Below are 13,368 nucleotides of genomic sequence, written 5' to 3' on the forward strand. Positions count from 1 at the left end.
TACTGCACATAATGTTTACCTGGCAGCATTTTCCACCAACAGAGACAGGCAAAGGGCAGGTCTGCATGTGTCTGGGAATTCCGGGCAGCACTCTCGTTTCCTAGGATGCACCCGGTTTCTGAAGCATTTGCACATTTAATGGTTTACAGAAAGCTGAGCTCCTCTAGGAAGAGAATCCAGGGAAACTGGGCTTCACCTAAGCTTATTTTCTTTCATTTTTTTTTCCCCTTATAGTCATTGTAGTCTTGTTCGTGACGTTGAGAAGGCAAAAAAAAGAACCACTCATCGTTTTTCAGGAAGAAGATGTCCGTGAGAACATCATTACTTATGATGATGAAGGAGGTGGTGAGGAAGACACGGAAGCCTTTGATATCGCCACCCTCCAGAACCCTGATGGGATCAATGGCTTTATCCCCCGCAAAGACATCAAACCTGAGTACCAGTACATGCCTAGACCTGGGCTCCGGCCAGCACCCAACAACGTGGATGTGGACGACTTCATCAACACCAGGGTACAGGAGACAGATAATGACCCCACTGCCCCGCCCTATGACTCCATCCAAATCTATGGCTATGAGGGCAGGGGCTCCGTGGCTGGGTCCCTGAGCTCCTTAGAGTCTGCCACCACAGATTCAGACTTGGACTATGACTATCTACAGAACTGGGGACCTCGTTTTAAGAAATTAGTAGACTTGTACGGTTCCAAAGACACTTTTGATGACGATTCTTAACAATAAAGATACAAATTTGACCTTAAAGAACTGTGTCTGGCGTTCTCAAAAATCTAGAAGATATATAAACAGGTATTTTTTTAAAGCAAGGGAAGGCTCATTTAAAACAAGCAAAGTTTCACAGAGAGGATACATTTAATAAAACTGCAAGGACATCAAAGTGGTAAATACTGTGAAGTACCTTTTCCCACAAAAAGGCAAATATTGAAGTTGTTTGTCAACTTCACTAGAGAAAAACCACTTGGCATACAAAATATTAAAGTGAAGGAGGATTCTAACGGTGAACTCACAATGAACGAAATTCGTTTGTGTGTTATGAACATCTAAGTCTTTCTTCTTTTTTAAAAATTTGTCAAAGAAGCTTCCACAAAATTAGAAAAGACAACAGTTCTGAGCTGTAATTTCGCCTTAAACTATGGACACTGTACATGTAGTGCATTTTTAAACTTGAAATATATAATATTCAGCCAGCTTAAACCCATACAATGTATGTACAATACAATGTACAATTATGTTTCTTGAGCATCAATCTTGTTACTGCTGATACTTGTAAATCTTTTTGCTTCTACTTTCATCTTAAACTAATACGTGCAGATACAACCGTCTTGTTTGAGTGAGAAGCACCCTATTTCTATGTCATTTTTAATGTATCTATTTGTACAATTTTAAAGTTATTTTAGTATACATACAAATATCAGTATTCTGACATGTAAGAAAATGTAACGGCATCACACTTATATTTTATGAACATTGTACTGTTGTTTTAGTATGAACTTCAATATAAGAAGCAATCTTTGAAATAAAAAAAAGATTTGTTTTAAATTCTAGGTTTGATTCTTAACATTGAAAAAATTAAGGATTTATAATGATCCATTTATATTTCTAATTTAATTGTGATCTTTGGTAATCCTATTTATGATCTGTTATAGTCTGTCTGTTGCATTGGTTGCTTATTTAAAATCAAGTATATTTGATAAATGTTTTTTCCCCCTCAGGCAAGATTCTGTAACGTCATGTAAACCATGTTTTGTAAGCTTGTGGTGTTAGCCTCCTGGCTTGTTTTTGCAAATCTCTTCTAGTGAAGAAGGATGCTAGGCATATAGATCACTCTATGATTTTGCAATATGTTATATAACATGTATTTATCAATACTGTCATATTTATGAGAGATGAATCCATGAGGGAATGGAAGCTATCAGAATTCTTAATGTTCAAGGTGTAGATTTCATGCCCCACCTGGAACACTTGGGAGTTGGAAGGAAGAGTGACAAGTCAAAATATTAATTTTCCCCTCAATTCCAATATTATTATCTTTTCTCTTTATATTGCTCATACCAGGCTGTTGTAGGACTCCAACAGTCGAAACTGCTCATTTTCCCTCCTGTTATTTTTACTTGAAGTGAGGTGGCATTTTAAGTTTTGATAAGAGAAACAGAACTTCACTTTTAAGAATTTTGTTTTCGAATATGCTTTGAGCTGTAAGCTTCAGATGAAAGCAGGGATAAGGTTGCATTTGGAGGGTGAATTCCATTTGAATTGCTAACTTGGCAGGGTCATCTGAAATCCAGTCTTGCTTCCCATGGACTAGGACTATGTAAAGGAGATTTTACTTGTATAGTTGGGCCAAAGGTCAAAACATAGCAATACTTGGGGAAAGATCACAGAAAACATGCTATAAGCACTTTCCCTCTTTCCCCCTAAACACTACAGGGCACATGTTTTTTCTTGGATTGCAGACAATTTTTAGATTATCTTCTTCTTCTTCTTCTTTTTTTTTTTTTTTTTTTTTTTTTTTGTCTTTTTCATTTTTATCGGTACCAGGGATCGAACTCACGACCGCCTGATTATCTTCTTCTTTTTCTTACTTTTTGTGAAAGTTTGTTTCAAGCATTTCTAGCTACCTTGTTATATACTATTTTTATGATTCAGTAAAAATGCATACAGACAGAAATGTTTTTAAGAAGTGCTCACTTCCGTTTTACTTTGCATTTAAATCAAACTGGCTGAACACTTCAATAGAATCAATTCTGTGCACAATGTCACTTCAGAACCTTTCACTGCAGTGAAGATTTGCACATTCTCAATAGTTTATAATTGCAGGTTGTGTTCAATTTTTATATAGTTTTTGTAATCCAAAGAATATTTTGCTAGATTTGCACAGATCTCCAAATAAGTTTGAAATACAGAAATAGCTCAAAAAGAGTAAGAATAGCACTTGAACATGTCTGCCGCTGTAAGTAACCCTATCACCATGAATGATCCTTTTTATCCAGGAATGTATTTGCAATAGAGTGATAACTACATTTTCACGTTTTTATGTCAAAGTTTTTTAAAAGGCTGTCTACTTTTCAATAGTTAATGATACTTTTTTTTCTTTTTACCTTTTTTTTTCTTTTATTTTAAGGCTCTATTGTTTGTAGAAATATCTTAGAAGCTTGAAAATAAAATGTCTTTCCCGATCAGTGGAGTCCTTTTCCATTTGAAATGTATTGTCTTAAAAGCAATCTTGCTTTAACTAGCATTTCTTTATTTCACTATAAAAATAATCACTGCTTTAAGATATAAATACAATCTTAAAATGAATATTATTTCTTCCTCTTATCCTTAAATAATGGATATTATTTATATTTATCATTCATTCATGCAATCATTGGTACACTCTTCCTCCAAAATCTTATATTGCAGACACTATGCTGGCTACTTGAGTATGCAGATTGAATCTTGGTACCTTCCTTGACATTGCTAAGTCTTCTCCAAGCTACACTAAAATATCTATATTTTATTTGCCCAGATCTACAATTGAATTTCAAAAGCTGAAATAATCCAAAAGAAACATAAATGGCACGTAAATAAGATTGGTGTCTTGTAACCACTTATACCCATCTGCTACTTCCCTAAACAATGCAAGATTAAGAGAAAATATAATAAATGATGGGAAGATAAGAGAGCACAAACACATAAAGTGACACATTCAGGGCCCCACAGTATGGATCTCTGTGTCAGGTGGGCCTAGTAAGGAGTGTTTGAATTGCTGTGGGGAACTAGTCCCTTTGTAAGAACTTTTACAGAACAGTGGAATCAAAGCTGGCATTTTGGATCTGAGCAGAAGAGGGGCAAAACCCGTCTGACAGGCAGTATAGATGACAAATTGGAAGCACATAAGGCTAGGACACTCCAGGAAGATCTCTGTGAATGTCAAAAGGAGATATAATGAGGGCTTGAAATAATTCAAGAAATCAGGCATGAAAATGAGAAAAGTCCTGTCTGCTTGAAACTCTGCCTTCAGCCCGGCCAGCTGCCAGGGTCTCTGACCTGGAAGACGGCCTTGATGTCTCAGCTGCAACCCCCGCCCCATCTCCCTTCCACAAAGGAGGCAAAGGAGCAATTTAAAGAATTTGTAAGACTCCATAGTGTGAACACATCTCTGTCTTCCTAAATTCCTAAAATCTGATTTATTTTCTTACTTTACAAGAAGATGCCCTGCAAACTTCTGCAACTTCATCGTACATCATCCTGCTCTACACCCTGCCACACCCTGGGCATACTGGCCTTCATTTAATTTCAAAATGAATCTAAGGCAGATCATCCTTTGTTGGTTCCATTATTACAATCTTCACTCCTTCAATTTATCTTGCTTATTGGCATTCATGTATCTGTGTTGGTGTGTATGCACATACACGTGTGTGTGAATCTGATTCCCATGACATGCTGGTCAACCACTTTATGGCCAGTAGTGTAACAGGTGTGTAGTGAATATTTATGGAGTGAGTGAAAAAATACTGGTAAGGCAGTTTTTCCAGGATTTGCTGACTATTAGAGAACGCCGTTATGATTTTAAGCTTTTATCTTTTGGAAACAGAGTCCATGATATTAAGGGTTGTCACTGGAATGGAGAAATGGGTTTGAGGAAAAGAAGGGGAGTTCCGTTTGAGTAGAAATGTAACTTGCAGATTCATGAGAGACAGCTGCAGTGAGCTGTGAAGCACAAAGGCCGGAGGCCAGGGGCACATGCAACTCACCGGAGAAGCATCGGATGGGCAGGAGGATGGGATCAGCAGAGAGAGGAGATGCCCAGGGAGTCACTGTGTTGCTTCTGATTGAATTTCCACTTTCCTTTCCCAGTTTTCAAAGGGTATTTCTATAGTGAAGTCCTTCTGGTCTTGAAAAGTAATAGTGAATTTAGTTTTATGAATAAAGATAATTAATAAGTATAAATCTCACCCTTGTATGTCAAATGCTTTGAAAAGTAAAACAAAGTATCAATTAAGTTGTTAAAACTTCCTTTCATAACCAGCTCTTTGGAACTCATACTCTACAGGAGTCATAAACTAGCCACGTGACGTCTATCCTCTTCCTGTGAGAAAATAAAGTACTTGCTATGCTCTTCACGTTATACTGAAGGACACTGTAGACCAGAGGCTGAGACATCTTTCCGAAGTATGTACAGGAAGTGATGCAGAAACGTGGTGGAAGGGATTCCATCCATTATGCTTACAATGGTCAGATAACTTAATATTTGAGCGTAAAGAAACCTACAACGATGACTATTGGTTGCAACCAGTGACATAGCTGAAACATTATGTTGAAAGCTTGAAAGGAATGTGGATGTCCAGTTCCATACATTTAGCTTATGACTCTGAGCAGCCACTCACCATATAGGGTTTATTCATCCCCTTGGGCTCAGCTGCCTTCCCGAGCCACAGTGCTACTATGTGTTGTTCTGCCAGGTTTACATTCTTCTACAGCAGCACTTTGCAAATTACACAGAAAAGAAAGCAAGTGGGTGTTTTATACCCATATGTATTGTGTTTCATACAAACTTGGTATTTCAGCCTCTTCATGAAACTAAAAATATGCACAAAAAAGAAGATCAGAGTCTGGAGCTTTTATTGGTTTTCAATGGACTGCAGTAAGAATTGTGCTTTCAGGTCACTGTACGCTTCAAGGAAATTATTGTTTTCTGATGATTCACCTTGACTCTATTGTTGCCTATCACTTTAAGAAATTGATGACTAGTACTTGGTCGTCTCTCATAGTTTCACAGAAATGATGCTGTCAGTAACAGATTACACAAATCTCATCTTCAGCTCAAGGGCATAATAATGTACCCCATACTGGACATAACTTTCAAAGCACTGCTATGTAGAAGGCCAGGCTCAAACATTAATTAGCTGTGTGACTTCATACCTGCATCGTGACCCCTCTTAAACTTCATTTTCTATATGCATTCAGTGGAAATAACTATTCCTATTGTGGCAGCAGTGGTAAAGAGCAAGGGAACATAGTTCTAGAGCTGCTAACAATTCCTGGACTCACTAGAAGGCAACAATTACATTTCATTTATTTTTATTGCTATTGTTATTACTTTGTATTTTGGCAATATTCATGATTGAACACAGGATTCTCACTAAGCTACATCCTTAATCTTTTTTTAAAAAGAGTATTACTATTCTTATTTTGAGACAGGGTCTCCCTAGGACTCTAAATTACACAGATTGAAATTATACTATGATCCTCCTGCCTCAGCCTTCTAAAGTGCTGGGATTACAGGCATTTACCACCACACCCAGATAATAGCTACATTCTTAGTGTTTATATTATTTTCTGAATCTTGGATTCCACAGAAACATAAGGAAAGAACGTCATCCCTCTTTCCTGTTGATTTTTTTGGTTTGGTTTCTTCATAAATTAATATACTCTATCATCACCTTTTCTCCAGAGCCAAAACAGAATGTGGATACCTTAACACACCAACTTTAGTACAGGCAGCAAACATTATTAACAGTTTTTCTACCTCAAAAACTTAAAAGACCAATTATCTTGTCAATGTATTCACCTGGGTTTGACTAAAATATGTAGAATAATATTAACAAAGCAATAGGTTAAATGTGATACAATATTTCTTAAGAAATGTTCACAAAGTTACAGACTATGTATACTTAGATTGAAGCCATTACTAAATGACACATGAAACTTAGACAAAATGTCAAGAACTGTATAATCTTTGATATTTCTAGTATAAAATTTTTATTTGATATATTTTTTCTTATTTGTTCAAACATATAAGCACTCCCTTTTTAGGAAAAGAAAGTCTTCTCTGAAGGTATTTAGGTTTGAAAGCATATAATTAGTATTTTTATAACACTTTCATATCAGTCTAATTGAACTACAATTATTATATCATTTGTTATTCAGGAAATTGGAAATTATTGTATGATATGATAATTCTCTCTCTTTTGCTTTCATCTCTAAACACTACTTCAGATGTGAAGAAACTGGCTGCTTTTTATAACATGACTTTCAAATTACTTTCTCTTATAAATTAGTCAAGAGTTGGGTAGTTTTACAATGCTGACCTAATAAACTACTTAGGCTCTTTGGAATTACAAATCTTATCTCTTATCTTTAATGCCCATTTTTAAAGAGGGTCTTTGAGTTAGGGGATTTTGTTTATACGTTCTGGATATAAGTCATGAAAATTCTTTCCCATTCTGTGGGTTTTCTTTTCTCTTTGTTGGTGGGTTGTTTGAGATGCAAATTTTTTTTAGTATTATGAGATTCTAGTTGTTGATTCTTTGAAGCATTTCCCATGCAGTTTGCATTTTATTTATGAACCCGCTGCCTAACTCTATGTCTCTAAGATCTTTACCTACCTTGTCGTCCACTAGATTTAGTGTTTTTGTTTTTAATATTTAGATCCTTGATTCATTATGACTTCAGCCTAGAGTATGGTGATAGGCATGGGTCTATTTTCAGTCTTCAACATGTAGAAAGCCAATTTTTCCAATCCCATTTATTAAAGAGGCTATTCTTTTTTCCAGTAAAAATGTTTAGCCCCTTTGTCAAATATAAGGTGGCTGAGTGTCTTTGTAGTTGTGTTTGCATATTCTAATCTGTTCCATTGATCTTCAGGTCTATTTCTTTGCCAGTTCCATGCTGATTTTATTACTGTAGCTTTCTAGTATAGTTTCAAGTCAGGAACTGAGATGCCTCCTGTCTTGCCATTGTTGCCCAGAATCACTTTCACTATTTTAGCTTTCTTCTGTTTCCAAATGAATTTTAGGAATGTTTTCTCTAGATATGTAAGATATGTTAATAATATTTTGATTGGGATTGCATTAAATCAGTATAACAGTTTTGGTAATATGGCCATTTTCACAATGTTGGTTCTTCCTAAACAAGAGCAAGGAATATCCTTCCATACTCTAATATCTTCTTCAATCTCCTTTTTTAGAGTAGTATAATTTTCAACATATAGGTCTTTTACATTCCTAGTTAGGTTGATTACTAAGTATTTCATTTTTTTAGTCGCTATTGTAAAAGGCAACGTTTCCATAATTTCTCTCTCAGGAGATTTTTGTTTTTGTACAGGAATGTTATTGATTTTTGAGTGTGGATTTTGTATCCAGCTATGCTGCTGAATTTGTCCGTTACCTCTAGTAGTCTTTTAATGGAGTTTTTAGGATCTTCTATGTAGAGTATCATGTCATCTGCAAATAATGATATTTTAACTTTTTTCCTATTTTTTTATTTCTCTCACTTGTCTAATTGCCTAATATTTCTGGACCTATATTGAAAAGGAGTGGAGATAATGGATATCCTTGTGTTGTTCATGATTTTAGAGTTGAAAGCTTTCAGTTTTTGTCCATTTAGTATAATGTTGGCTGTTGTATTGTCATAAGTGGCCTTTATGACATTGAGGTACAAACTGTATATTCCAAATTTCTGTAGTTTTTATCAGGAACAGGTGTTGGACTTGATCAAAAGATTTTCCTTCATCTATTGAGATGATCACTTGATTTTTATTTTTGGCTCTGTTGATGTGGTGTATTACATTTACTGATTTGCGTATGTTGAACCATCCCTGTATTCCTGGAATAACTCTCACTTGGTCATGGTGTATAATCTTCTTAAGGATTACTGCCTTGTATTTGCCAATATTTTATTGAGAATCTTTACATCAATGCTGATTAGTGAGAGTGGCCTATAGTTTTCCTTTTTGGTTGAGTCTTTCTCTGATTTTCAAATCAGAGTGGTACTTGCCTCCAAGAGTGAGTTAGGGAAGACTGCTTCTCTTTCAATTTCATTGAAGAGTTTAAGGAGTATTGGCATTAAATATTCTCTAAATTTTTTATAGAATTCAGCCATGAATCCATCAGGACCTGGGCTTTGCTTTGTTGCTAAGTTTTTAACCATGTTTTAGATTTCAGTAGCTGATATTGGGTTATTCAAAATTGTTGTATCTTCTTGATTGAGCTTTGGTAGTTCGTGAGGTTCTAGAAATCTGTCCATTTCCTCTGTGTTTTTCAATGTATGTGAGTAGATATTTGCAAAGTAAGTGTTCATGATCTTTTGAATTCCCATGGAATCTGTAGTAATTTTCCTCTTTTCAGTCTTTCATGGATTTGAGGGTTTTTTTTCTTTTTCATGATAAGGTTGTCTAGAGTTTTATCAATTTTGTTTATTCCCTCAAAAGACTAGCTTTTTGATTCATTAATTCTTTATTTAGTTTCAATAGCTTAAATTTCTGTTCTAATCTTTACAATTTCCTCTCTTCTATGAGCTTTAGGTTTGACTTGTTCTTTTTGTAGAAGCTTGAGATGTAGCATTATGTTATTTATTTGTACTATTTCTGTTTTCCTGATGTGATTATTTATTGCTATGTATTTCCCTCTTATGATAGCTTTCATTGTGTCCCATAGGTTACAGTACCCTGTATATGCATTTTCATTGTATTGTAGGCATTGTTTTTTTCTTCTTTAATTTCATCTTTAACCCACTGGTTGTTCAGAAGGTTGTTATTTAATGTCCATACATTTATGAAGGTTTTACAGTTTATATTGCTATTGATTTCCAATTTTAGTGTGCTATGGTAGGATATTATGCATGGGATAATTTTCTCCCTTTGCATTTACTTAAGAATGTTTTACAAGTTAATGAATGGTCTGTATTGGAGAATGTCCCATGTGCAGCTGAGAAGAATGTGTATCTGATGTGACTGGTTGGAGCACTGTAAACATCCACTAATTCCATTCATTCACAGGTGTGATTCAGTTCTGTTATTTGTTTGTTGACTTTTTGTCTAATTGATCTATCTCTTTGTGACAGTGGGGTGTCAGGGTGTCCTATTACAATTGTGTTCTTGTGTATTTGATTTTTCATATAATTAGTATTTGTCTTCTATAGTTGGGCGCTCCTGTATTTGGTGTGTATATATTTAAAATTATTAGTTCTTCCTCTTGTAATTTTCCACTTACAAATATGTAGAGGCCATCTTTATTTCTTTTAATCATTTTAGATTTGATGTTTAATTTGTCTGCAAATAGAATAAGCTACTCCTGCTTTTTTCTAGGTTCTTGTTGCATGGAATACTGTTTTTCATCCTTGACTTTTAATCTATGTTTCTTTTTGAGTCAGACGTGTTTCTTGTATATAGCACATTGTGGGATTCCTGTTTCTTGATCCATTCTGTTAATCTGTTTCTTTTGATAAGTGAATTGAGCCCTTTTACATTTATGGATATCACTTATATATACTGGCTTGACTTTGCCACGTTGTATTCCTGTTATTGGTTTCCTGTCTCTCTCCCTTGTTTAACTTTTTCCAGCCTTTTGTTGTTCTGGAGATTATGGTCATTTTCATCTCTCTTTAGCATGTCTTTCAGTACTGTTTCTAGGGTTGGTTTAGTGGATGTGAATTTCTTCAGTTGTTCTTTGTCATGGAAGTATCTTGTTTCTCCATTAAACTTGAAGTGAGTTTTGCTGGGTAAATCAATCTGGTTTGAAAATTGTTTTCTTTTATGGTTTGAAGTACTTCAATCCAAACTCATCTTAAACTGAAGGTCTGCCTTGATTCTAAGAAGCTTTCCTTGATAGGTTTTGTCTTTTGTCTAACAGCTTTTAGTGTTCAGTTTTTATGTTGTATATCTGGGATCTTAATTATTATATGCCTGGGTGTACATTTATGTTGGTTATGACTGGCATTCTACATGCCTCATTTATTTGTATATCAGATATTTCTCTGATATTTGGGAAATTTCTGCTATTATTTCTGTGAATAGTTTAGTTATGTCATTTGTGTTGACTCCTGCATCTTCACTGATGCCTATGAGTCTTATATTGTTTCTCTTGGCATCATTTTGAAGCTGCTGGATTGTCATTTCATGCTGCTTTGTTGTTTTCATAAGTTCTACCCTTTCATGATTGCTGTCTTTGATCCTGTCCTCAAGGTCTGAAATTCTATCCTCAGCTTCATTTAAATGGTTTTGCCAGCTTTCAGTAGAATTTTTTGTTTCTTGGATATCTCTTTGAATTTATTTGATGGATTCTACTTGTTTTCTATATTGATCATTCAAAGCTTCAATCAATTTCCCATGATCCTGTATTTTTTTTGTCTATTTCTTCTCTAGCTATGCTGAGCAACTTGTTTACTAATATTGTAATATTTCAAATATCTGGCTTTATATGAGAAATTATTTCTAATTTGATTTCTTTTATAGCTTCATGGATTTGTTTCTTTATTTACTTGGTATCTTTTCTGAGACTTTTGGTTATGACTTTTAAAGTCCTCTATTTTGCTGTCACCTGTCCTTGCTCCTGATGGACTAGATGTTTGAGATTGCATTTTGCATTTTCATTTTTTCATTTTGACCCTCTGGGCCAATATCTGGTTATTCAATTCCTGTAGTCACAACTGTCAGCAGTGTGTCTCCTAGGGTCCTACTCTGTGCATGATGTTGTTCCCATTGTTGGGTACATGGTGACTGGAACCTACTGAGGCCCTCATCTTGGCCACCAAGTCTCCCATCAAATCAGCATGGCCAATCCATTGTAGTTCAGGTTTCTAGGAGGTAGAGTGGGAGCCAAACATTCACAGCAGTACTTGTTCTTAGAGACGGGGACATGGCAGTGGTCTGAGACAGGGTGGGTATGGTGGTCCTCTGGGCCAGCACATGGGGGCAGAAATATTCATATTGGATCGTCACAGCATTGTACTGTTTTGCCTTCCCACAAACAACATAAGAGTATCCTCCTCTATGTCTTTTGTTTTAACTTTAGATTTCCAGCACAGATTAGGTGCTGAGCAAATGCATGGGTCAGGAGTTCAGGAATTGGCAAACAAAGGGAGAAGGGAAATAGGTTATTCATTTCAAATTCTAGGTATTAAAGCACTCTGTAGTTCTAGAAATGTGTTCAGGAGGATTTCTTCAGGTCCTTTCATGTCTCCATCCCTCATGTTTTTTTAGGCTCATTGTGGTGTTCTAAGTTTAAATTTGACATGGCTAAATGTCTCACATAGGTTTGTACAAAATGTATATTCAGCAACATGGCTCTCAGTGTACAGAGCTGATGTCCTTGGTGGGGTCAAATCATCAGTGTGTCTAAGAGCCCTAGGAAGATCACCATTTTTCTTCTTCTTTATCTTTACAGTGTAAAAATGTAATCTTTGGGTGGCTTGCCTCCAATAATTTCACAGAAGACTTATCTGGAATGCAAAAATTAAAATAAATGTATACTTTGCTGAACAAATGAATGATTTTATTGTTCTCCTGTTATCTGTTTTTTTCTCTTACTGTAAACCAGATGTATCTTAGCATTAGCAAACGATTCAGAAAGCAGCCTCGGAACTAAGAGTGACTAAGGAGACACTTTGGTTTATCTTTTGAAGGCATTGATAATATAGTTCCAGGAAATTTTCACCTGACTCTGAGAGATAAGACCATATCTGTACCATGCAAGAACTGTGACCCCAGGAGTCTCCCAAGCCTACTGCACAGATTCTACATTCTCATTTCCAGCGCAAATAGAAGTTCCCAAAGAGGTCCAGGAATTTGAATCATATCATTCAGTATGAAGGGTATGTTTCCTTCTCTGATGGTTGAAAGAAATTATTTAAGGTGAAATTGAATAAAAGTAAGTTTTGAAAAGAGAAAAAATATTAAGAAGATATTATAAAGGCAATGATTTTCTTCATTTGACTTGAGTTATTTCTCTGGGCATTCAGTCCTAGCAGCCTCCCAATCACTGTACTGCTCTTCTATCATTCTCTTCAGGGAACATAGTATCTTCCAGTTCTTTTTCCTTTTAATGCTTTCTTTGCTTATGCACAGTCTGTTTTATTTCTAGAAGGCAAGCCCATGGGAACAGTAAAAAAAAAAAATGGTAAAATTTTGTTGCTCCTTCTGATGGAGCAAATACCAATTCATGGTTTTATATCAAACCATTGCACCAACTCCCCAACTCATTTGAAAGAGAGTAAAGATCTCACAGTTAAAAACTTTCTTTGGTAAAAAAATGTGTTTGGAGAGAATTCAATGTGGCAGATTCCTCTCCATTTATTAATCTTTGCAATTGCCTTCCCAGCCATGTTAAAATTTTCCATTTCTAGTAATACCAAAATGCTTCCTTTAAAACACAGAGCATAGGCATTTCAGATACCAGGAAGCTGGGATTGAACAGCAGTTATTGACTTCTTTTGAGAATTGTTTTCTCTAGTGTTTCCAGCACCCAAATAGCCAGGGTATCAGAGAGTTGAGGCATCCTTTGTTTTAGAGGAAAGTCTGTCAATGAAGGAGAGATAGATCTGGGTAAGATGTATCATTCTGTTCAGCAGTCTCCTGTTTAAGGGAAAGAAAGCT

At 35.6% G+C, this 13,368-nt stretch overlaps 1 protein-coding gene across 6 annotated transcripts in view; it reads left to right on the plus strand.

The window, feature by feature from the left end:
* Positions 1-3,193, plus strand: part of LOC100716924 (cadherin-11-like) — a 155,357-nt gene extending 152,164 nt beyond the window's left edge. For 5 of the 6 annotated variants that reach the window (XM_063247438.1, XM_003472045.5, XM_063247440.1 and 2 more), the window contains one exon: positions 235-3,193. In XM_063247438.1, the coding sequence (XP_063103508.1) occupies positions 235-731 (497 nt within the window). In that variant the 3' untranslated portion in view covers positions 732-3,193. The remainder of the gene's footprint in view (positions 1-234) is intronic. The other variant, XM_063247441.1, reaches the window with a different exon arrangement.
* Positions 3,194-13,368: the final 10,175 nt, after the last annotated feature.

The sequence above is a fragment of the Cavia porcellus genome, unplaced genomic scaffold (assembly GCF_034190915.1).
Source record: "Cavia porcellus strain 051 isolate PalLab524CR breed Dunkin Hartley unplaced genomic scaffold, mCavPor4.1 scaffold_4, whole genome shotgun sequence".
NCBI lineage: Eukaryota > Metazoa > Chordata > Mammalia > Rodentia > Caviidae > Cavia > Cavia porcellus.